The sequence below is a fragment of the Calonectris borealis genome, chromosome 2, assembly GCF_964195595.1.
Source record: "Calonectris borealis chromosome 2, bCalBor7.hap1.2, whole genome shotgun sequence".
Taxonomy (NCBI): Eukaryota; Metazoa; Chordata; class Aves; order Procellariiformes; family Procellariidae; genus Calonectris; species Calonectris borealis.
In genome coordinates this window covers 59,059,080-59,085,777 of record NC_134313.1, presented here as the reverse complement: position 1 = coordinate 59,085,777, position 26,698 = coordinate 59,059,080, and the positions used below count along the sequence as shown (strand labels likewise).

The 26,698-nt window shown below is 39.6% G+C and overlaps 1 protein-coding gene across 2 annotated transcripts in view; it reads right to left on the bottom strand.

Annotated features, from left to right (window-relative positions):
• GNAL (G protein subunit alpha L) overlaps window positions 1–26,698 on the bottom strand; it is a 206,087-nt gene that overhangs the window by 127,438 nt on the left and 51,951 nt on the right. The window contains exons 1-4 of one of the 2 annotated variants that reach the window (XM_075142104.1): window positions 7,134–7,850; window positions 6,742–6,814; window positions 5,839–5,893; window positions 5,534–5,653 (exon numbers count right to left, since the gene is read on the bottom strand). In XM_075142104.1, the coding sequence (XP_074998205.1) occupies window positions 5,534–5,653; window positions 5,839–5,893; window positions 6,742–6,814; window positions 7,134–7,272 (387 nt within the window). In that variant the 5' untranslated portion in view covers window positions 7,273–7,850. Of the gene's footprint in view, window positions 1–5,533; window positions 5,654–5,838; window positions 5,894–6,741; window positions 6,815–7,133; window positions 7,851–26,698 lie in introns of those variants that run through there. The other variant, XM_075142103.1, reaches the window with a different exon arrangement.

The window sequence follows — 26,698 nt, the reverse complement described above, 5'->3', positions numbered from 1 at the left end:
TTTGTACTTTAACATTGACTAATCAGAACATTAGGGACTCGGCTTGCCTATTTAATGAAAACCAGAGACGCTTATGCTACATCTGTATGCAAACAGGTATTTCAGACAGAAGGAAAGGTATCACCGGGCATCAGCAGAATCTGCTTTTAACATGAAAAGAGCTCAACTTCAGTATCTGCTGTTAATCAGTAGTTAGTGTACAGCATAAAAACAAGTGCTATCTCAACAAAGAAATTTCATCTGTTACCTAATTGCTACTTCTCCCCAATATCCACTACTTTTCAATACCATTCCTCTTGACAAATTTAACCTTTGTGTGAAGACTAAAGAGTTGCCAACAACTACATTAGCATTCGCAGCGTTTTCAGCTATCCTTCTCCGACAGCCTTCTTCATTAGTTTTTCAAATGTTATTAATTCAGGGTAGTAATAATGTTGTTGGACCTATACAATTTAATCATTATCTGGCCTTCCAGATCCTTTCTGCACTTGTGAAATAAGAACAAATGAAGAACTACCAGTGTGCTTCTTAGACCACAAAAAAGGCAAATGACTTAATTTTTAAAAGTCTAATTGATTCGTAAAAGTTAATTTTGACTTGACACTGTAGTAATGTTAAATATCACGATCACAGGTAATTATAAAAGCTTGTGGCTGTTCATTCTACCCAAAATGGTAAACAAAGCCTAAAGTAAAAATCTAGATAGAAAGAAAAATCAAGTGAGGCCACTGAAGTAGCAATATCCACCACATTCTCTCTTTTCTTTTATGATATTTTCATGTGAAACATAGTATATTTTCACACTCCTGAGAAACATGGAAATACTGCAAGTTACCTGAAAAATCGAAAAATGTAAGATGATGCTATTTTGTAACTCCTTTGGGCTACATCAAATACATATTACAGGGAAACTTAAACATGTTGTGGTCAAATAGGATACTGAAGTCACAGCATTAACTGCACAATCCAAGCAAGTTTAACCATGTATGAACCATATTTATCATGGTTTTAATCTTTTATTTAAGTACGTATTTTGGATAAGGATTTTCTACAGCCCAGCAACACCCCTCACTTGAGCACGATTTCCAGTTGCTTCAAACATTGAGATACACACTGTGAAAACCAGCCATCACCAGGCATCAACACGAGTTCGAATTTGAATACCAGGCCTAATAAAAATTTGAAATGCCTAACAAAAGTCTACGTTACTTCAAATTCTGACCAAAAATATTTTTCTTTCTTTCTTGTGTCTTTACATTATGGATACAAAGTCCTGATTTTTAAGAAGAAAATGTGGAGGAAAATTAAAGTCATTAAATTGAACTCAAACTGCAAAATCTGAAAATGCAGAGCAAACCACAGACCAGATTAATCTAAAGCACTTTCCCTGTCAATGCCCACATTAACATTTCACTTTTAAGAGCTAAATTAAAGAGCTTGCCTGATTGATAAAACAGCTTTAAAAATTATTTTTAAAACTCACATTCTAAAATCAGCACAAGGGACTACCATTTGCACAATTCACTGTTCTATGAAGGTTCAACAAAATACTTTGCCCCTCTAAAACATTCTAAGCAAAGGAAAATGAATCTTTTGAAAACTCTCCCCGCTCCTCAAAACCTGGGTCAAGTGTTTACATGTTCTTTATTAAGCAAATGATTCACATTCACTGGTAACTGGTTTGTATAGCCAAACACTTGACTATATAGGAGGTAGCTAATTGACTACCTGCTATATACCTACACATAACTGATCAGATGAGCTTGATCCAAGACATATATTATGAAAAGCAACTTAATTTGACTACATTTTTGGGGAAGACAAAGGGTAAAGCAGCTTTGTAGTGCCCACAAAATTCAAATACTTTAATAAAGACAACTGAACTTGAGTAAACACACGCTTACATAATACACCACGTTTTTCCACAGCTACCAGCATAATATGCCCTTAATATGTTCACTGTGATTCACAAAGGACAAAATAAATCCCCATCAATAAAGGATTAAAAATGGCGCAGGTCAATTCCTGTTAACTTTAGCAAATATCAATCAACACTTTGCCAAAAATAATAAAAAATCTTTTCTGATATAGTGTGCGTGCTTCCATTTCAGTTTTAAAGCCCTTCTGCTAATTCCACCCTGGAATATGGAGCTAAGGTAACACCTAAACTAGTCATCAGATGAAAACTTATCTTGATTCCTTTCACGACTTCAAGGAAGAAACTACAGTGGACACTTGCCTTATTCACATTTATTAACTTTGTAAATCATAAGATTTAAGGCTAGAGTTTTTGCAGAATTAGACCGCATCAGTCACCCAGGAAGTTCTTTGCAAAAATTGTACATTTTTTTAATAAAAGTAATGAAAGGCAATATAAAAATTACAAAAGAAATCAAGAAACCTTTGATTTTGTTTTATATCAACTAGATAAATCATCAAGATAGCAAACTAAACCAAATTAAAGAGTGATTTTTTACAAGTAAGTAAAACTATTGGGGGGGGCACTCCACAGATTCTTAAGAGAATGCTAAAATGCTGTAAAGAGAAAACCATTTGTTTTAAAATTTGTATCACTACTAACTAAGACATTCTGCTTACGTTTTGTGGAGGAGTATATAATTAAAAAAACCAACCAAACAAAAACCCCCAATACATATCTGAGTATAAATGTGAATCCCATCCTTACTGAAGTTCTTGGAACTTCAGTCATAAATTCTTGGAACTTCAGTCATAAATTGCAGTTAAGAGTACGATTTCACCCATAGGAAATCACTATTTTCAAATCCACTTATTTTAAAGGACAATGTTCACAACTAAATGCATATTAGTTAATTTTTATGCAATTTAAGAATGCATATCCAAGTACATCCAATATGTCAGAAATATATTTAAATTAGTGCCTCACGAATGTTGGTCATATTGTGCCATCAGTGAAGTTTTTGCATTTCATCAGGGATCTCTCTTTAAAGACTCATGACACAGTGCAGTCATTTTCTGACATTTTGCATCCAATGTATTTGAAATGCATCTTCAACTAAAATACATCAATTTTTACAACAAAGATTACACGGTTACCGTCATCCAAAAAATAACACATCTGTAATTCATATTGCAACACTAAGGGCTATGTCTTTAACAGCTCATTACCATTCATATTGTAAAAAACCCTAAAATTGCCTCTTCCCTCATTCAAGGAAAGAAGGGTAACATTTGTCACGTTTTAGAATGTGCCAAAATTTACCCCAGAGGCAACACCTAAGCATTGCCTAAGTCAGCATTTTTTCCTTTACAAACTGTTTTTAAGTACAGATGATAGAACCATCTACTACTAAATACTGTATTGGTTTCTCTGGCTCAGAAGGCTTTATTCCATACATCAGCTATTAATTAGGGAATCAGTAATGCTTAGTAAAGGATGTGTGACTGATTATTATCCGTGTATTTATTTTTATATTTGTCCTTATCCAAAAATATTAAATGGGTCAAAAGTTATTTCAGCTAGAAACGTAATTTTACTTTAAGTTATAATTGACTTAAACTGGAGTAGAATCAAGCCCTGAAGCACAATAGCACAATTTTTTTTTCAATCCCTCTTGCTCATACATCATCCTGGAGAGAAACAACATACTAAACCAACAAAAATGAGAAGGGAGAAAAAAAAAGTGTCTAGCCAGATGATACATTTTACAAATATTAAACCTATGAATTGAGCAGAGAAGAAAACAGGAGGGAATAGGTGAAAGTGACACATAAAATGTATTTACTTCTAAACCAGCACTAGATTTTTCTTCTTTTTTTAAGCTTGTAACAACTTATTTTTTTAAATTAGGACTATTTGACACTATTTCAAATAATGTGATGGTATTAGCAGAAATCCTACTTAATTAAAAAAAAAAATTTTTATTTTAAACCAAAATGAACTTTGAATCAAGATTTCAAATGAATTATTACTTGTTTCACAGTCCACTAGGCCCTATTCTTTTTCCCCTCCTAGAAGAGTAAGTTTTTCCCCTCTATAAAATATCAGTGAGTCAAATTTGACCAGATACAGTCAGCTGCTGTGAAAAAGGAGAAATTTTGTAAACAATAAATAAAAATTAAATAAATATATCTAGCCCTGTGAAAAGTAAACTTCAGTTTTCTTTTAGCCCAGAAACTCAGAAAAACAGCTGTACTATAGAGAATTGCAAAGGATATTTGCCACCGTTTATTTTACCCAAACAAATAAAAGTCAAAATTCAAGCAAAAAAAAAGAAAGACAAAATGAGCAACAAATGCTTCAGAACTGTAATACCTGCGTAAGACAAATATTTCATGTCAAACTCACATTCCATTTCTAAAAGGAGTTTCTCATTTTCACTAACTTACATCTACCAATTGAGCAATTATGCAATATGTGGGTGTACCTTGCAGTCGTTTTCTTAACATCTGCATTCTGTGTTAAATTCTAACTGAACAAGATGTCTGATATTTTTTCTTTATCTTGAACCTTGAAAGTGGTAGGTTTACCAGAGGCAAAACCACACACCAGAGAACATGAGTCATATAATAAAGAAACGACTCTTCCCCTTCTCCCCCTTCCACCCTGAAGCTGTAATAACCTAAAGACACTCTATTGTAAATGGCTTCTTTGGTAATATTGATAGCATGAGCAACTTGCAATCATTTAGCCGATGAATGAAGATTTTTTTAGTCCTTACTGTATCCGTAACAAATTGCTCTCAATATCATTTTAAGGCACATTAAAAATTGTGCTACTGCAAAAATAAAATTCCTCATAATATTCAGAATGTCTATGCACTTGCTTTCATGTCGTGCATAAAATATAAAACATTCTATGCATGTTCCTATAAATAATAACATAAAAAGATAAAAGTAATCAAACATAAGATGCCTAAGCAAGTTAATCCAAAAGGTATGTCTCATTTGTCTACAAAAGAGTAGCCTCTGCACAGAAATCCTTAATTTTCTAATGATTCCATATCAAAAGATGGCAACATTAACATACAAGTAAACCACCGCTCATGCCAACTACGATAAATACAATAAAAGCAAACCACCTTACTTGACCACCGTTTACGCGAGTTTCCACTCTGAAGCGCAGTAAGTATGGAAAACACCACTGGGGCCACGCTATCCTTTTATTTCCTTTTATATCCTTTTCTGTAGACAGATGTAACTCCTCAGACTAAGATCATGCATCTAATGCCACGTAGGAAACCAGCTTTCAACAAAGTCTTATTTGAAGTGTCAATATGTATAATTATATCAGAAATTCTGAAGAGAAGAACTAAATGCAGAAACAGCATTTACAAAGAGCAGCAAATAAATCAGTAACAACAAAACCTTGCACCACTAAAACAGGTGCAACCACCCCAGTCTTGTAAGAAACTTAACCCAGTGGTAATGCTGGCATAAGCTCTTCCCATGACCATCTTCCAAAAAGTAAAAAAACGAACAACATTCCAGTAAATCAAAGTGAAGCAACGCGTTCCCCCTTGAAGCAGAATAAATCAGTGGTTTCTATTCTTACCTGTGTATAGTCAAAGTCAGAAAGAGGAGCTATACTCTTGATGTAGTCCATTCGAAATTGGTTTTCTGGGTTGGCCAATGGAACTGGGGGTATTAAAGTGCTCATAGCTGAAACTATAGTCTAGAATAGGATAAAACAAAGAAACAAACACATTAATCTGGATAAATCTAGGATACAGGATCAATAGAAGATAATCCAATCTGATCAGCAAAATGGGATTTCTCTCAGCACAATCTTGGAGAGCACAATCCTTATCATTTCCAGTACACCCAAGCATTTAAGAACAGTATAAAGTGTGTTCTTACCACAATCGCATCTTTAACATTTTTCCGAATATCCAGTATTTTCTGTTTCTTTTCTCTGCATTAAAACAGAAAATATTAACGCTTTGATTTTTCTTCCAAAGCACTTCAGTCAGTTGCATTTATTTTTTTTTTCACTGATCGCTTGTTTATCTGCTCTTCAATCATTATAACATACTAATGGAAAAGAACAGCAAGACAAATATATTTGTCCCCTTACCCCTTTTCTCGCATAGTATGAAGAGCAATGCACATTCATCCCTGATATTTTTTTTAAATCAGGCAATCATAGCCACATCTGCAAAGCTTCCCCTGATGGAACTGGAAGTCATTCCTTCATTTCTACAGCATGCTGTAAACATGCTCTAAATTAACAACACGTAGTTGAAGGCCAACAGATTTCTAAAATTAATGCTATGGATTAATAATAATTTCTGGCAAAGAGTTCTTCGAGAGAAAATGATGTAGCCTCAGAAAACAGAATGATTTCTAACAAACGTGCAAAATTAGTTTCAGTTTTACACTAACCCCAATACCGGAAAAACAGCAGCCACTGTCATCTTAAATATGACTTGACATGTATTTTTATATTATAGACAGATGCAATATTTAGTTATTTGCTTCTATGTGAAAAGTAGTCGCCATGTTGTTGCTACACAGGGGCCTGTCAAGCGCTGCAGTAGCAACAGTGTAAAATACAGTAAAGGGGCCAGAAGGAGAAAATGCAAATATACAATAGCAGTAATTTCCTTATTCTCGCTCCCCTTCCTCCCCTCCCTCCCCCAAAACGCAATGTCAAACCACCAAAACACAGGGGATGAGAGGTGAAATTTCCTAGCCTACTGTGTGTTAATATGTTTCCAACATTTAACAAATAATAAGTCACAAAGTGTCAATAATTCTTACTCTGAATTAAATCCATTGACATGTAGGATTCGCATTTGTTTCACAATAGTGCTTTTTCCTGACTCACCAGCCCCTAAAAGAGAAAGAAGGAAAGGGAGAACATTGTGATACACGGTTCAGGCTGGGGGTTTGGGGTGGTTTTTTTTGGACACGACAGCATCTCCCACCTCCGGCAGCATTTCTGCATGTATGCATCCATGTGGCTCAGGCACTGAGCTCAATCTGTGGATGTCTCGCATACTGCTCAATACCACAGCCTACATTTTTCATACCTAAAGGCGCACACATCATCTCCCCTCTCGGCTGCGCCCTGCCGCCCAGGCGGGCTGGGGCAGATGCCCCCTCCTTGCCCTCCTCTCCCCGTCCCCCACCTCTGCCCCCTTCCCCCTTACCCAGCAGGAGCAAGCGGTGTGTCGCTTTATAAGCCAGCCTCTCTTTCTGCAACTGCTTCTCTATTTTTTTGTTGGCTTCTCGCTGCGCTTTCTCATCGATACGCTGATCCTCCGTTTTGCTGTTGCCCAAACACCCCATAGCCGCTGCTTAGGATGGATGTCAAATCGTTGCCTTTACAGATTTAGTATTTACAAGGGGGAAGGGGGGTGGGGGGAAGGCAGAAGACAAGTCTTTATATCCGTGTGTCCCCTGCGACGGCTTCTCTTCTCTTCTTCCCCCCCCGGCTTGCTCACAGAAAATGGTCTCTAGCCGCTTTCTGATCGCAGCGGAGTTGGCTGGTTTGCTCCCCAGAAGAGATGCGGAGAGCAGGCGGCAGAGGTAACCGTGCCCCGGCAGGGAGGGGGTGGGGGGGAGAAATCTGTGCAAAAATGCCTAACATGCAACGAGAGGGAGAAAAGGGCTCCTCCTGGAAACCAGCCGGGTGCCGCTCTCCTCTCTCCCTCCCCACCGCGCGCACAATCCCTATATTTCTCTGTAAAGGTCTATTTTTGTCTTCCTAACTCAGCACTGCCTCTCTCTGCGAGACCAGGAAACAGCCCAGCTACCAGCCCTACGCGCAGGGAAGCCGAAGGAGAAAGGTAAAAGCCGGACCGATCTACCTGGATCCTGCGGGGCCGCGGCCAGGCGCCTCCGCGGGGCCCGCGCCTCCCGCCGCCGCCGCCCCCCCGGCCCGGGCCGCCCCCGGCCGCCCCCGCCGCCCCGCACCGCGCCCCAGCGCCGCCGCGCACGGCAGCCTCGGCCCTCGCGCCCCGGCCGCGCTGCTGCCGCGAAAACCTGGATCTGGCATCGCCTCCGCGGGACCCGCGGCCTCCGGGCCCAGCCGCCCCCCGGCCCCGGGAGAGCCCGCCCCGGCCCCCCGCCTGCGGCCTCGCGGCGGGGGAAGGGGATTGCGGCACCCTGGGATCGAGGGGGGTTTTCCCCATCTTTCCCCGCATTCCTCGGCGGAGCTGGAAGAGCCTGGCTGCCACCAGAGCAAGGTTTGGCACTCCCGGGTCTGAAAGCCCAGGCTGCCACAGGTGATGGCTGCCATCCTGACTGACCTCGGGGAGAGGAGCCGGGAGCGTGCCAGTGCCACCGGGGCGGGAAAGCAGCCGCAGTCTGCCGAGAGGGCACGCTGCCCACAATCAGATGGGCACACATATGCACGCCTATATAAAATGCACACATATGCACAAACACCATGCGTTGACTTACTGGTAAACAAAGTGTCCCTCTCCGCGAGTTGTCACAGCAGCACATAGGCCATTTTTCCCTTTGAATATTCCAAACTATATCGGCTGAGCGAGAAAATGAAGCTGTCGCAATAGCTCACAATAATGTTTAATCCGAACATACACGCTAATACCACCACAACAAACCTCGACAAGAAACCGTATGTTTGTTCCTTCCTTTACCTCCATTTTAGGTCCTGAAATGAAATAACAAGTTAGACAACATTATAGGTATTCCTTCTTGCTTCAGATCTCTCGCCTTGCAAACTGGCATCTCAGCGGAAAAGCAGCAGTACAGCACCTGGCTCTTCCTAAACTTCCACTGCGTAGAAACCACCCGCACTACTCAAACGTGATCCCCGATTCACTGAGGCACCAAAGCACTAAAAGAGGGATGGACCGACGCTTCTGAAGTCCCAAAATATTTTCAGCCTTTACCTCCAAATATTATTATTCCCCCAGACTTTCAAAGATGGATTAGTGAAAAATTAGTATTTTGATAGCTACATATGTTTGTGAAATTCTGGTCCTGACTAAAATCAAAGAGAGATTGCCATCAACTTCAATCAAACAAAATATCATTTTTATCTAAAAAGTCTTGACATGCATGTGGCAACTAGAAACTAGATTTTACAAACAAAGATTTAGTTTTTTTCAATTGCTCTGTCACTCAGGCAGGAAGTGCTGGGTGGAGGAAGAGGAACTGGAACTGTCTACTTTGAGCGCACACCATAGGAAGGTGAAAAGCGCAGGATCCAGAAGAGAAACAGGTACTGCTCCACCTGTGGTTGGGTACATGGAGTTTTCAGGAGACACTACTGTGTTCAAGTGCCATATACATGTTTTTATAGTACTGTTTGATCTAGACTCTGGAAGCTATTTTATCTCCCTCTGTACCTAAGCGGGGCGGGCAGGATAAAAATTGTCAGGATCTGCCAGGCTGAAATACGCATTTTTAAGTATTACTGAACTGCATTTTATAGGACAGACCACTTTTTTCCTATTGACATTTTCCTGTCTGATGGGGCAAAAACCTCCTCAGATACAGGTAGGTTTGGAAGCACAATTCAGGCTGATTGCTGTTTTTGGAGGCTGTCAGGCACGGGGCACACAATGTACGTCTTTCGCGAAGAGCAGCCACATTTGCTCTCTGCCGCAGCCCTATGAGGGCTCAAAACTGAACAGGCTTGGCTAGAAATCACTAACCAGGTCCGGATTTTCATAGTTCTTCAGTGTCAGAAGCCATAATTTATGATGCACAAGATGTGCGTAGCCATATTTATTTCCTATGTAAATACCTCAGTTTGGGACCTAGGTCCCAAATCTGGCTAGTGTCAGTCGGTCCTAGGAGCTACATCTAACTTGTTTCTTCCCCTCCTCTCCTCAGCAGTTTTCTTCCTGCGTGTACTAACATTGGGATTTTTGGTGCAGATTTGTTCCCAGCTTTGAAAAGGCTCAGTGCCAATAAATAGGATTTGACAGGATCCTGGTATATCCTGCTTTTACCTTTCTCCAAAAGAGGGAAAGTGTTTCTCATTTCCTCTCTCCCCCTCGAAAAACCCCATGACCCTTTTGGGTCTCTTCCTCCTGAGAAAAGATCACACAGTTCAAGAATGACACGCGCAAGCAACCTGTGCCCAGAAAGAACTTTCGGCTGTAATTATATTCCCAATCCTCCCTTTGCTTTTCCCAAATACACCACTTATCCTGACACATTCGAAACTACAAAATCCTAGAAGCAATAATAAACATGACAGAAGCTTTCACCCCCTTTGGACACAGCAATTCTTTCTTTTTCCAGAGAGAAATCACAGCTATCACATGAATATATGTCTCTTCTGCACATGGATAAACCCAAACTGAGAGCGTAAGCCAAATACCTGCCTCTATAAAAGGTTTCAGCAATGCTGCTTTACCAAACCAGCTTCTAGTACAAATCATACATGTGAATAAAAACAAAATCCTGGGCAAGGGAAAGGAGATTCTTCCTGCTCTTCCCAGGCAACCAACATGGCATCCTCCTCAAGGAGGTATTTCACATTGCTTCTGCCCCATCGTATCAGGCAACATATGTATACATACAATATATTTATATATGCACACATATATAAATATACACACTGAGTGGGTATGTGTGTGCAAAAATAAGATTCATCTTCTGCTTCGTGCTCAAACTTGGTGTTGGCCCATTGTGAAACCAGGCGATACAGCATAAGCCCTCCTGGAGGGAAACTGGAGACACCTTTATTTCATGCTTTCCTTTGCGAGTTCCCACCTCACGTTGCATTGTTTGTGAGCCTCAGGCTGAACGCTGGGGAGCCCAAGTCGCTTGTGTGAGGCCACGTTTGCATTCTTGAATGGAAGAGAATTGACAGCCCAGCTGAAGCTAAGTTCAGGGAAACAGCCATATTGGGTGGCCACTCCTGCCACAAAGTCACAGTCTCGTTTCTCCTGCCCATTCTGTTTGGACTAAAGAGAGACAAAAACCCAGTGAGAATTAATGGCAAGCTCCTACAGATGCAGCTCAAGAGACCTGGTTATTTCTTGCCCCTCTAATCCAGAGCAGGATTGATGCAGAGCTTTTTCTTGCAAACTTAGGTAGAGGTGGAGAAAGTTTCTCTACAGAAACCCTGCAGCCCCTTTGCAAACTATCTTCCCTTTACACAGCCTCTACTGTGGCTTTGGTTCTGTTTCTCAAAAAAAGAGCAAATGGAAAGACAGATGTAAACAAAAGCTTAGCGGGGAGCTAAGCAACTGGAAAAGAGATTCTTCCTGCCTCAGCTTTCACAGAGGTCTCTGAACTCCCTGCTGTCACCGTCCTCAAGTATGGGCACTGCACTAGGTGGGTAACACCGTGGTGACCTGAGCTGCTTCTCCTCACTGATCTCTCTTTTTCATATAGCCCGCTGCTGCACATCAGGATATGCAACTCACTAGTACCTGTGTTTTTTACTCCACCTCATCGTCAAACCATGGTCTGAAAAGAGAAAAATGAATTGGTATTTGCATAGGTATTCCAGAAAAATAATTCTTTCTCTTTGGTAATACATTCTTGGTAAGTTTGTCTCCCTGCAGATGTCAAATATTAACACAAAAGTACACACTCCCTGGAATGCTACATTTGGATTTTTATAAGATACATGAACCAGGAACCAAAAAAATTACAACTCTGACTGTATTAAAAATACTAAGAATCTAGAAAATACACAGTACATGCTTTGCAGAGAAGTGAACGTCATGCTAAAAAATCTAACCTTTATCCTTTTGTGTTTAAACCCGTGACCTCAAAAAAGTCATTAAAAGAATTTCAAGAGGAGCTCTTTGGTTTTAAGAAGCGGGATGGGAGAGATGCCAGAGAAGGTGAGGTATGCTTTTCCACGGTGACTGTGGACCTGAGCCGGAACCAACCTCACATCTGTGCATTAAGGACAAACTCACTGATGCAGGAGAGGGTCAGGCAATGCTGAGGGGCACGGCTCCCTGACCCAGTTTGCTGTCCCCATTCCCATGCCATACTCCTTTATTTGGCAGTTGTCACCACGTAACTTACCTGACAAAGCAACTTACCCCTCACCTGGCCCTGGCCCACAAACCACAACCCCCCATTCTCTGTGAAGCACAGGCAAACAGTGAAAGGGAGAAAGCAGGTGAAGTAATGTGGTGGGAGACTATGGAATAAAGGTAATAGGGTCTGAAGAGAAAGGTTTTCCAGAGAAAAACTGCAGGCAGCAGCCGACAGAAATGAGGACTATAGCTTTTTGCCCTGAGAAAGCATTTGCGAAGGGGAGGATTAGCTCCAAGAAGGAGCCAGATGCTCCTGGGAAGCCTGCATGGAAGAGCATCAGGTGAAAAGCAGATTTGCAGTATGATCGTGTTAAAGAAAGAGGACAATCCTCTTTCATTCAAGCTAGTTATTCCTTATCCAAGCTAGTTATTCCTCATCCGTGTCCCATAAGAAAGCAGAGGGAAAGAGGAATTTCTCCTCTGGCCCTCCCCATCAGCTCAGGGTTTCCATTTAGATCCTTATTGGTAAGATAATTCATGTGTTTATTACTTGTTTTTTCAGACTAGAAATCCCTTTCTATGAAGGGAGACTTGCGTGGCAGCACCGCACACACGTCCATCTGCCAGTACCAGAGGCAGAATTCCTGACTGAAACTAGCATAAATCCAGCAAGGGCCTAGCAATGTGTAAAAGACTAAGTAACCTCGTGTGGTTTAAATATTCTTACATATTACAATCAAATAACACTGTTAATCTAAGTGACACAGATGCTTTTGCAATAAGCAAAAGGACAAAGTCTCATTTGATGAATTTGTGAGCCTCTGTTATGGGATATGCCACATTGTTAGCAAAACAGGAGACACTTTTATCACAGTATACCAATTTATGGGGAGTTTCACTTGAGTGGGCATTCCAAGGACACCCCACCTGCCCAAACTGAATAAACAAAGTAATACGTTCACATTTTAAGGCAACGGAAAATTAGTTCTAATCAGTTGTTTAGGAGAGCCCTCAAGATTAAATAGATTTAAATAAAGCCAGGCAAAACATGCTAATATCACCCTAATTTAGAAGTGAATTCATCAATAAATAAGGAAGTCAGCTAGAATTATAGCTGGAGTTGCTACTTTAAAAAATAGGGGAAAAAAATCTATACAGGAGACATGTCCTGGATTCTCTGCAACATGCTGACCGACATCTTGCGCAGCTGTAACAGCGAAGCCAAATAATTTATCTTCAGTTTATAAAGGATATGGTATGTCATACAGAATTTTGCATTTAATAGTAAATGCTCAGGTCGACTATCACAATCTCACTATTTGGACAGGAATGAAAAACTGGGGAAAAAAGTCTTGTGAGACACCAAACATATGTGAGATGTGCCTTAGCCTTACCTTTAACTCCAAGGCACCCACCTCAGCAAAACACTCGCAGTGACAGCATGCCTGCCTCCACCCCTGTTCATTAGACAACATTCTGCTGAGCTAGATTGTCTCCACATTCACCACAAACACATCTGATCCGTGATTTCCTCGTGCTTGTATCACCCCTCTCTCTTGATACAAACGTAGAGATACACTTTAGTTTTTTCACTGTTTTTTAACTCCACTGCTTGACAAATTAACTTTTAGCTATCCCAGCAAATGGCTGATTTTCAAAAAAAAGAAGTCTTTACAACGTTAAGTTATTGGCATGAAAACTCAAAATTATGCTTTGATTCTTCCGAGTGCCTGTAGTAATGGTCAATGGTGTCCCTCAACAGAAAATTTTTACAAATAAACATGATCCTTGCATACAACTACCTTAACATGAATCAAGGAATTCTGTAACTGCAGTTAGTGAGTGCATATTAATGCAATTCCGATTCCCAAAAGCACTGGTAAGTTCATAGCAAGTAAGTCCATTTCCTAATCCTGTTTAAGGATCCCAATATGTTATTACACACCAGAGTGATCAGTAAAAATTGGCTTCAGGAAATAATGTTTCCAAGATGTGTGTAGCCTCACACACTCTCACACCCTGATTTATATCAATAATATTTATTGCAGAAATACAACTTTTGCTTGACTGCATGAGTCTGGACTAGCAAATCCAGATAAAACATCAAAACTTACTGAATAACCAACCACACAGTGTTTTTCTCCTCATCCATCTATCTTTTCTTAACCTATACATCTGCTTGTAACAAATACTTGTTAAGCCACATTCAGCTTGGCCTTTTGTGGTATAGATCTTAAGTTTCCTATAGGTATTTTTGTGGTATATGTGCGCAAAGCAGATGATCTTTTGGATTAAATAGCTATCATGTTTGCTCGTAATTGAAGAGACATGACTTGTTGACCCAAATGTTCCTTTCCAAGACCGGGTTTATGTTGCAATTAAACTTCTGTGCTTTTAGGACATTAATTTATTTATTTCTCTGGACAGATAAAATAGTAGATATGAAGACTAAGCAGATAGATCACTTATATAGATGACTATTCCATCTACATACCTATGTGGGAGAGGGGAAAAACAACTGTAATCATAGTGTGACCATTTCCTGGGAAATAAGTCTACTTTTTCTTCTATTTTCTTATTAATTCATTCTATTCCCAGCTAGTCTCAAAATTACAATGGTATTCTGATGGAACCTTTATAGAATGAGTTCATGAAATTCAAACCCGTATGATTTTACTGATCCTATTTTTACTCTAAAGCAAAAGTTTTTTTCCAGCATGCACTGGGCCGTTTGTGTACCATGGGTTAGATTCTTTGGAGCAAATATTTGTTTAATTTATCCTAAGGATCAAGAGTATGGATGAAATCTCACAGGATCATTTAACTTGGGATGAAAGGTGATAAAAACATTGGTGTGTGCATGACGGAGAAGGGGGAAAGGTTGAAAAGTCCAGAAAGCTTGCAGACATTTTAGAAAAAGTCACTTAAAAAATAATAAATAAGTTACTGAGGAATCTGTATTTTCTCACATACTTTGGGAAAGAAGTAGTTTGTTTTTAAAATAAAAATGTATAATGTGAGAAAACTTCTTAAAATATGGCAACATTTTCTCTGGTTTTAAAGTTTCAGCTAGATCAACAATGGTGTCATGTTTCCATACCAATCTGCATAATTACAGGTACAGATGTTTTTTTTTTTTGTTTAGGAGAATCATTCTAGCTTAGTGCCTTGCAACCTCTTTGAAATTTTAAATCTTAGCTAATGTCCAAAAGATGTAGTGCAATGCTATGCAGAACTATCACAGCAGTGTCTGAGGTTAGCAATAGTACAAATGCAAAAGTAGTCTAGTAGTCTAGTCCAGCAATCTTAGCTAATACAGCACTTCAGACACTGCACTATACATTTTAAAACATTGAGAGGGTTTTAAAAAGCTTACAGCTGCTTGGAGCATGTAACACCACCACTCACCTAGCCAATAAATTTGCCTACCAATCCTAAAACATTTAAAGGCCTTTAAACCTACCCATATGCAAGCTCTTCCTGCTCAGAATCAGCTATAGCAATCTGCCACCCACATCACTAAACACAATGACAAAATTGTGCTTCCATGTCTTTGCAGCCTATTCTTCATAATATGCAAATCTTCAGGAACTGCATTTCTGATCCTGATGCAACAGCACAAAAGCTATTGTCGTAAGAAATGGCTTAACCTGTCAGCAACGCTGTCACCACAATTACCACCATGAATAAAGATATGATCATAATCTGCCACTAAAGGATCATTAGATACATTATGACTATTGTATTCTTTTACATAGTTCTTTTACTAATTGAGAACACTTGATTTAAACAAAAATAACCACTATAAATTTTCACTGACAAATCTGTTCTTAACCTTTAGACAGCTTAGGATGCCTGCTCATGTAGGGAAAACCAGCTATTAATAGGTTAGCCCTGGAAAACTTCTACCAGAAATACAAACCAGCATAACACTCTATGCAAAGACGACAGCTTGGAAGAATACACACAAGGATGCTCTGTCTGAACATGTAAATGACTTATATTAAGCTAGGTTAAAACTCCTCTGTACCATTCAAATGCTTGTGGTCCACACAACAATTTATAGTGTGTTCGGGAATGGACAGCTGTACCTTCAGAAAGATTCAAGAATTACATAATACATGACAGAAGTTTACTCTATGTCATTCATTTTAAAATAATTTTATCAAGGCTGCAAAAGCAAATGATGAAAAAGATAGCAAATGCCCAAATTTGAGTTGCTTGTGCATCTCCAATGCAGTTCCTCTGCATGCGTATATCATCATAGAGTCCTCCTTTGAAAGGTTAATTTCTGGAGATATTTCACCTCAGAATTACCATGAGCTGTCAGAGTGGCACACCATGAAAACAAAACAAAGCAAAACAAAAGGAAAACACCCACCCCCAGTGGAGGCCCAATACATATCAAATAAGGTATTCCTCATAGAGAGACAGGTATTAACATTATACTCATAGGAATTCATGGAAAACATGATCAACATTGGTCACCTCCATTCAAGTGAAATGATCACAAGCTGGCAGAGGTACAGAGAAGAGTGATGAAGATGGTAAGAAAGGACAGCTGGTGTCAGAGAAGGAGACTAGGAGGAGCGCGACTGATCAGACCAGGGATCCTTGTGGTTGCCGGTAATGACCAGGCGGAGCACGTAGCACGCTGTGGCTTGCCTTGTCATCCTGGGCCATAAGGGCTGCAGCTTTCTGCCACAACAAGCACACTGCAAGGGCCGTTGGAGGCAATGTTTCATCCAGAACAACGGGTCAGGGCCACTGGTTTTGCCTGGCAGAAATCAAAGGCACACCGTTGCTTTCCAGAGAAGTACAAGAGAGTGTTCCCTTGACTAGAGAAAAGTATTTAATAAAATCCCAACTGTTTCAGCTAATTTAATAACTCTGTCTTGAGATGCAATGAGCCACGTGTAAATGAGACGGGAAAAAATCAGAGTTTCGAGCTGCCAGAAGAGCCTGGCTCTGAAAGAGCACGACTGCAGAAAACAACAGCAATACCAAGGATTGGTCCAGCTCAGAGCAACACAACTGCCCGAGGGGAGAGAGGGGACCCAGGGATGAAGAGGTCCCTTTCCTCGCGCTTCCACCTCATCATGGCGAGCTGCTGTTTCTCCTGTGGAAGTGCCGTCCGACGGAGGGAAAGGAGGCAGAAGATGGCAGGCATCCACACACCTTTTGGAGCCTGTTCCTTCTATTGTGTCAGCAAACAATAGCCTCCCCGCTAATCTGTGAATCTCCTCAGGCTCCCTTCATGCCTTTACCATACTGCTTCCCCAGCCCCAGTTACCTTCGCTGTTATTTACAGCCCTCTCAACGGCCAGATTATTTCTCTGTATGCCCTGCAAGAAGGTAAGTAGACAGGAGAAGAAGACGTCACTCAGTCAAGTGCCTAAATTTTCAAGTTTAACTTGGTTACTTTCCATATGTTGTCTCTAAAATTTTATGTGATTTATAGCATGAGCTGATGGCTGTCTTCTGTAAACCGTACAGAGCACACAGCCAAAGATTAAAAAAAAAAAACTGATGCTGTGGCAAAATACTTCCAATAGTGCCAAATTCTGTGTTTCCCTTCCTGTGGACTCTTAGTAATTTCAATTGCCTATGGAAATCTGAATTAGTGTTAGTATACAGCTTACATTACATAATGTTGGAATTAGATGTTAAGCATGTTGCCATGAATTTCTTGAATGGATAGTAACCCTTCTTTTCTGTGCCTTTTTTGGATAGGTTGCACTTCAAAAAATCAAAATATTGACAGACAAAAATACAGATACTTACATATCTACTAAGTAAGGAACTTTATTTTTTGGGTTTTGATTTATACTATCAGATATTAAGAACTAAATCTTAGAATTGGTGTAAGATTTAGAACAATCTTAGAAGATGACTGTTCTAATTGTTACCAAAATCATGATGACAATTTAAAAAGTTATTCTTTACACTGACCAATACTCTGGAATTATTTGGATTGCTTACAAGCTAAGCAAATCCATGCTATATTATCTATATATAATACCAAAATAATGTACATTTTTTTACAGCTTGCTCTATTCCAAATGTGTACTATGGTGGGGTTTTTAATTTAATTTTAGTTTTCATTTGGCACATGAAAACCCTGACAGCAGATTTAATATTACATTTATGCTTGGAATTTGCTCACTTGAACACTTTCGGGGTTAATATCAATGATAAGAAGAGAAACCTCTGATATGGGCCACACAGAAAATCTGCTATAATTGTGCATAGTACAGACACGATATTATGTCCACTAAGGGTTAAAACCGTACGCAGTATGCAAAACTCTATCATCAATAACAATTTTAACCAACTGCAGTGAAAAGGACCGAATCTTATAATGCAATTCATCTGGCTAAATGCTGACTTCTACACCCGAGCTTCTTACCAGATGTCAAGCTAATATAATAAATCAAACGTGGGTGCAATGTATCTCATTGTAATGCAGATGCTTAAAACCCAAGAATTGCAAAAATTATTATATTATTATCTAATAAATTTCTCCCTTGAAATGCCTATTTCTCTTCATAGACTATAAATGGATTCAAGATGAGTTTATCTAGAGATCTAATAATCAGTGATCAGAAATCACTGTGAAATGGAAATAAAGGTTACTAGCAGGAAATACAGCTGAGCAACTGCATTGCACGGCAGCAAGCCAAAATTAGTGTATTCTCAGTGATGTGCTAATAACTTGGAAAGTAAAGGCACAGAGCTGGTGACCAGCAAGTTTCACTGACAGAAGAGCTTTTGCACGCAGTTTAGCACCTCTGCTCATGATCAATCATTTTTAATGGTATTAATGAATCCACTTTTTTCATAAGAAAATAAGTTAATGTTAATACATTCTAATGCTTTCTTCACTTAAAAAGGAACAGTTCTTTCAAATACGGTGCTGTTCAACTTGGTCAATAGGCCATCCAATGACCTCAGGCAATGAGAAATTCCACATGAGCAAGCAACTCGCATCCCCAAATCTCATGAAACAACCCCAGCTTCACTGATGCTTCACAAAGGTGTAGGGAGCTACTGGAAGACAAATGCTTAAACCGTAACTACCCTGTATCTCTTCACTACAGGGATCATGACAATACATTATTTTTTTCAAAAGCTGGCATCTTGACCTTTTAGAGTCTGACATAATTCTTCCCTCCCAGATTCCACCACAACTACAAGTTCGTACAATTTGAATAAAATGCCGTACTGATGCTAATACATATGAAAATTAGCATTTACCTATCAACACACTCAGGTAAGCCTGAATTTCCCTTAAAATAAAAATGAAAAGCAAGCAGCATATAACAACTTCCCCCTTCTCCATGTAGAATCACGTAAGAAAAAATCTAAGGTAACAGGTATGTTGTTGGTTTGTTACTGACAACACACATACACACAAGAATTTTCCATCTTTTGGTATGAATTTACCTCTTACAGCTCTGTTTCTTTTTAGGATTATTCTTTCTTTCCGTCCAACCCTTCACCTCTCCTCTCTCCCAAACCCCCCCCCCCCCAATAATAAACCTTTCCTTTGTCTGTGCGCCTATCTCATCTGAGTGGATGTTTCTCCACCGCATTGATGGCACACATTGTACGCAAGTTCAGAAATAATTACCTTGTGTGTTTTAAATTAAGAAATTAAAAGATCAGATGAAAACTGAGCCTTTAAAAGTCACTTCATTAGAAAGCTAAACTGAACACAGTTCTTTGGACTGACCTGGAAGGAAAACTTGTAGATTAACCCTGTTGTTACTGCCCTTGGCACTGGTGGTGCAGCAGGACAATTCATCCAGCCCAAAGTGGCAGCACTGCTTTTTAGGAGGGCAACTCAGGGATGCGCTGTAGATCAAAAAAGTGTTTTGATGACGGCAGCAGCCTGCTACTGGTTACCATCTCTTCGGGGAGCTTAGCAATGTTCAAGAGACTTCCTTTAAAGCAAGAGTGATAACCGATCCATCAACTTTATCACAGACTCACCACCACTCTAATGCTGACAGAGTATTTACCTTCACTTGTTGAGTTTTTGTGAAGTCTGATGAATGTACCACTAGCCGTAGGATCCAAGGCCTATAAAGTTTGCTTATTCATAGTTAAGACATTTTTTCTCTAAATGATTGAATCTTTCATCAAAATGCAAGACAGAGGATATTGAAAATCTGTACATATTTCTATAAAGTGAACAAGATAACGCATATGACCAAGCTAAACAATTTTAGATAAACATCAGCTTGAAACTTTAAAAAGATCATTGTAGAGTGCTGAAATTAAGTTACAACGGACATTATCAAAGTACCTGAAAGGCACTCAGCTGAGTATCTGAAATGCTGGAAAATAAACAATTAAAATATTTGTAGATGATCATTGTATGTACTCAGTAACTGCTGAGTATTTTCAGTCAGGTTTCACTTTAAAATAAGGATGGGGCCATTAAAAATATAGTACTTAGTTGCTCGGAACAAATCAGGAAACAGCAGTCAATTGATGGGACATTCATATGCCTGTGGGTACTTCACATCTACAGCAGGGCATTTTCAGAAAAAGCTTTTTGCAGTATTCTTTCTAAAAATATATTCAAGAGTTTCACAGAACTTTGTAAGAATGAAAACCCAAATTCTAGTCACTTTTGAGCAACTTCTTATAGGTGGCACTGTGTTTGAAATCCAGAAGTCATATGCTAAAATCGATCAACAAAATGTATTGACAAACACCACAAGGCCTTCAGTTTTCACAGTGACCCACTACCAGGGAAGTCAAATTTTTTATGTGTACGAGAATCCTGTGGAACCGCACAATTGTTTTGGATGCTCCACTGGCAATGTTTGTCAATTCGTTCATAGTCCACAATGTCTCTTCTGATCTCTGGCACCAACTCAAGCCAGAGACTTGACCTACATGTTTCTCTCCTGTACGACTTCCACATAAATTCACATTTGTCTTGATGGAAACAAAATTTTAATTATCTGTGAATAATCACTTAATACAATAATTTCTTTTTCCAGCACAGGTTTCTTAACTGACTGTGCATGACATACTTTCCACTTTCAGTTTCTGGGCATGTGTATTTTGCTTTCTCCATGACCAAATACATTTTCTTATGCCAAGAGCCAAGCTACCATTATGCAGCTCTACCCCCATTTTGTTTTGCATTTTTGTTACTTTTATTTTCCCAGCTACTTTTTGAGGTCTTCTTCACTGTTGATCCCAACTTCCATAACTTGTTGTATTAAAAAAGTTGTCTGCATGCTGACCCACTTACAGAGCAGACATAGACGTCCTCAAAAATCCTGCAAGCAAGAAGACAGGTACACCTTTAAAGAGTACTCAGACCTATGATAACACGCAAGGAAACACTATCAAACATGAAATTAAGATGTTAAGTTCACAGAAGCTGTTAATAAGTTCGAATTATTGGAATCCACCTGCAATTACCACAGGTTTTGTCATGCAGTTTCAGTATGCAAGATGGACCTCACTCTTCAATATTCCCTTTTTGGGGGAAAGAGGGTGGCACAAAGAGAAGGATCTGTGTTTTCTACATAAAAATGCCAGAAACCTAGATTCAAGCTACTCTAAGTCAGGATAAGTTTAGCAAGACTGGTTATGCTGTAAAATGACAGCCCCGTCATTAGATGACCTGCACGGAGAAGCTGTTCCTCACTGGGCTGCTTGCTGGAACAGCAGTTGCACTCCAGTTTTGATCATCGGCTCCTGACAGGCCAGATGGCCCAAATACGAATTACTCCAGTGTGAGCATCGACATGTTCCGAGAGACAGGGCAGAACTGGGCACACATCACAGTTTTGCTTTGAGCTTGAAAAACCTGCAGCAAACAGGGTTCAGTACAACAGCCCACAAAACCTATAGAAGCAGCGATGGGGATTCGTGTAACTTTCCACAGCAGCCCAGAGAAAGTGCTGATCACAACATGGCTTGTTTCATTTCAGTCAACAGCTAGGCAAGGTCAAGCAGCTGGAGCAAACTGAATACATCCTGGTCTACAATTACTCCGTAATACCACTGATATTTTTATTTAGATAGCTATCTTTAGAATAGGAAGTAAGCGCATTAAGCAATACCGCTTCCCTTTTCTTTCTGCACCCTGATCTCCTTTACTTGCTTTCCAAGTCTAATTGTCAGGACTAACCTATCATTTTATGAAAGATTACATTCTCTAATACTTATAGACTACTTCTTTGATAAATTTATCTCTTTTTTTTTGAAAGATCTTTGCTTTTTCTTCCACATTTTTATTTTCTTACTTGAGGAATCTTCAATACTTGCCATCCACTGCGACGATCAATGCCAGCAGCATCAGTTTTGCAGAAAATCATATAGATGATATCACAGAGTTGTATGAGAACTCATAACCATCATAAAAAAGAACAATATAAACTTTTAAACCCCCTCCCTCCCAGTTTTCATGCTCATGTGTTAAGAGCTGTCAGCAGCAGTCTGGTTTCCTTTTTGACACAGATGATACATGTTTCAGAAGACTGCACTGAATATGTAATTACCTAAAGATAGGAACTAGCCCTTTTGAAACTCTCCTTCCCGATTTATGGGGCATAAAAATCTCTCAGTCAAAAGAGGCAGTAAGCAAGACTTCTGTTTCCTGAAAAAATTATGTTCATAGATCAGTATATAAAATCCTAAAGAGCAACTCAATTTCTCAGTGCACCTTTTAAGAGGCAAGATTAGGTTTTGAATGATCTTGAGTAAAAGAAAAACAGACACACCCTACCCCCAAATATACTTTTCAAGAAAAACTTGATTAAAGCTGCTGTGGAAAGAACTTGGGACATTCTGAACCGAAACAAAAGTATACCGTGCAAGCCTGATGTTATTAGACAGAGCATGTTGTCAGATATCTCCTCAACAATTACTGTTCCTGAAAAATCAGATGTGAAAACATGAAAAGCAAAGCATGCTGGTTATTTTTACGTTCACAAACAGAAATACATATCCATTTAAAAAACTTTCCCTATTGTTCAGTACCTTATCTATATCTTAGAAGTAGATGTAATTATCATAAGCAATAATAATCAGTGCATTTCTGTTGGAGTACAGAATGAGTAACCTTCAGCCTAAGGCTGAAGGCCAGGTGACTAACCTTAGAGATATATTTACATTGTTACCTTTAAAATACACTTTATGCCATATATTTAATTAAATATTTTTAGATTCCAACTGTGTAACAGGGAAATAAATTAAACATAATAAACGTGACTTATGGAGATGACCTCAGAGTTAGAGCATAGGAGGGACTTGGCTGTGGAACAAACAACTTCTGGAGTTGTTCCAGGACAACAAACTCCCTTTTTTTCAATTAGATGATCTAACAGACCCCGTGATGATCCAGCATAACAAACAAATTGTCTGAGGACATGCCAAATAGTAAAAAATAAACAGTAAAACATGATTTTTGGCTCTTAGCACTAGGAATTTACTCTCATTAAAAGGGGGCTCTTCTGCAAATAAAATCCAGTACTGTAATACACAGTCCTGGATTCCACCCTTACGATTATAAGAAGATCATCTTGTCCTAAAAAACCAAAAAAGTTTGTTACAGGAGATTAAGAAGTTTAATATAGGGGCTACCCTTCATCAACAGAGTGAAATGGTTAGCACGCTTCCAAGTCAGTCACATTTCAGTGTTTAGGAAGAAGACCGTTTGAAATCAAAACCAAAACAAAAACAAACCCTAAACAGGATTGTCTAAGGATCCATCGCTGTGTAAAAATAGCTCATGTGTTTGATCTTCAATCATGACAACACATTACAGAAACCTGAAAAAAAACAGTGCACATATATACACACACACACAAACACTTTTCGGGCATATAAACACACACATGTAGACTTCAAAACAACAAAGATATCCAGCCCAGACATAAACTAAAAGGTGAAAGGAACCCCCGATATATGTTAACTCATGAAAGAAAGAATAGCAGTTCAATAGTGAGAAAAAAGTGCTACGGGGGACTTAGCTGGCTGCTTGTCTACTGGTGTGCCCCAGTGCACAACTCCTGTGTTAGGTGCGCATTTTCCCCCACTTGCTTTCTCAGCTGAAAAGCTAATGAAGTCTCAACAAACAGACTTAAGTTCAAACATCATTAATTCTGCTATTAAGGTATATCACTGAGAGGTTCTCCCACTTATATAGTTATCAAGTGCTTGGCAACAAGGACATTTGTAATTCATTTCTCTAAAGAAGGAAAGACAGACCTGAATTTTATTGCAGATCACTAGCTGTGTCATTCTTTACCGTTTCAAGCCCCAGAACAGCAGCAAGAAGATGACAAACCCCCCCAAATAAGTGCACAGTAAGCTACTGACAAAATGGCATCAACAATTATGCTACAGGTCTGTAAAACAGAATGTATCAATCTTTCAAAGCACTACTTCTGATAAAAATTAACAGGGGCCTTCAGACTAGGATAACAGCAGGCACCTCTAAAGCGGTCTTAAAAATACAGGCTTCTGTGAAGCCATGCTCGTTAATACAAGTATGGTTGCTGAATCATAGGCAAAGCACAGCAAAGGAGAGTCTCCTCTAAAAGCCAGGTTCAAGACATCAAGGCATCAGAAAGGTCTCCTTTACCCTCCCTTCCCCTATGTGGGAGCAAGGAGTGGACCAGGGAGGACCTGCTCGAGTCACCCCCTCCGTGCAGCCCTCTCCCTTCTTCCTCCACGGCGCCTCCACTGCCACATGCATTACGGGTCCAAAACCAGATGTTCCCCTGCCACATGTCTGGCACGCTTCGGTTACAGGACAGCAAGCTGTTGCATATGTTTCCTTCACAGGACTAAAAGCATATCCAGCATGAGATGCAGGAGTCTGCATTTTGACCACAGAAGACACGTGCCTGGTCTTTTGACGGGAAGGGATTATAATGCACGAGACACTTCCACAGGCACTTGAGGACATGCGGCCTGCTCCAGCTGGAAGATGGGCATCACCATTCACAGACTGTGTTTCTGCAGAACACACAAAAGGGGCTTCAAGCTGTAGATCATGAAAAAAAAATGGGATCTCAAGTTGCATGCAGCGTTTTTGTTTTCTTGTTTAACTTCCCCCTGTTTAAAAGCAACTTCTTCAGTTATAATAGTAAAGCTAAATACCATGCAAAGAACTGGAGAGCAGCAAATCATTGCTTTAAGGTACCAATAAGCAATTAGTGCTGCCCATTGTGGGTTCTCAAATGCAAAAAAAGACTGGTTTCCACAACAGTTGCTCCCTAAGCTCTCTGCCCAAATGAAAGGGAAAAATAATAAACAATCAATTAGTTTTGGGGATTTAGCCACAAGTTTTAGTGCAAGGTGCTATGAAGTTGAAGAATGCAACACTGTACAGTGTGAGGATTGCAACTGATCATTCTTGGAGCTGTATTTATACATTCAAACTATTTTCAACCAAGCAGGCCTTCATGGTGCAGGCAGGAGTTCACACTGTGAGGAAGAAGTCAACAGTCTACTTCAGAAATTGCAAGACTTTGCAGCACTTAATGCTGAACATTTAGTTAGCCCCAGTTTAGTATAGTCATCTAGATAAAAGAGTGATGGTAGCTGAAGTTCTGGTGTGAATAAGCTGAGTTATTTAACCTTAAGACAATGACTTCTATGAATACAGACTTCACCCATTGAATCTCAGTATGTTTGAACTTGTGGAAAACAGTAGTTCACTACCTAACTGTACATTCATTATAGCACAACAGAACTGGTAAGTGTCCCCGTTAGCCTCACTGAGTCACCACTGCAGTCACATACATACGTATATCCTCAGGGGGGTACTTCCCATCACCTCCCTGCTGCTGTTTCTCCATTTCCAGTTTCTTCTGCTTTCCACAGAAGTCCTCCGACCCCCGCATCAACCCATCCACCTCTCACAGATCCATTTCTTGCCCCGTGTATCTGTCATCAAAATGTTCCTACCAACATGCTGCACATCTTAGAGTTCATCCTTTATCTCCAGTATCACCCGAGTCTCCAATGATGTCAGTGATTTTGCAAATGGGGGGATGAGAGGTAGGTACAGACTTCACTTTAAGGAGATAAATATGGTTCATTTATTTGTTTTGAATTGAGTAAACTCCTCTTTCATTCTGCAAAGTAGTTCTTCTGTGATTAAAAAAGCTCAAATGCTCCAAGTGAACAAACATGGTAATTTTCTCAAGCAATGTTCAGCTACAAAACGGGTTGGGATCCACTGCTCTGGGTGACTTCCTCCCAAACAACAGGGCATTAAAACGCATGAGATTTCAGAAGGGGAAAGAACTGATGGGGCAGAGCTGACTTAAGGCAGCATATGAAGAAGCTCATGCAGACCTGAGGAAGACAAGTTAACATAAGCGTGGACTCATGAACACACAGATATGAAGAGCATCTCTCTTTTCTCTCTCTTTTTAACATGCAACTAGCCCACCTACAAATTTAGTTTGAATCTATATTTGCAGTACTTAGTAAATTATGCAATTCTCAGTAAGATCTGAATTAGAAAAGAGGAAAGGTAAATTAGGAGACAACCAACATCACAATCAATCAAGCTTTCATAATTTTTTAAAAATGAAATCATTCATCAGCAACCAGATTTTTTCTTAATCTCTGAAGTATACCTGACAACCAGGTAGAATTTTTTCTAGATACCTCCTGATTTCATTAATATTAATATTTAATTTCAACATTCCTTTGATCTCCTCTCCTAAAACAGTCTCTACAAATACCATCTCTAGAATCTCTAGTACTGACATCAAAGAAAGGCTCCAAATTTTCTC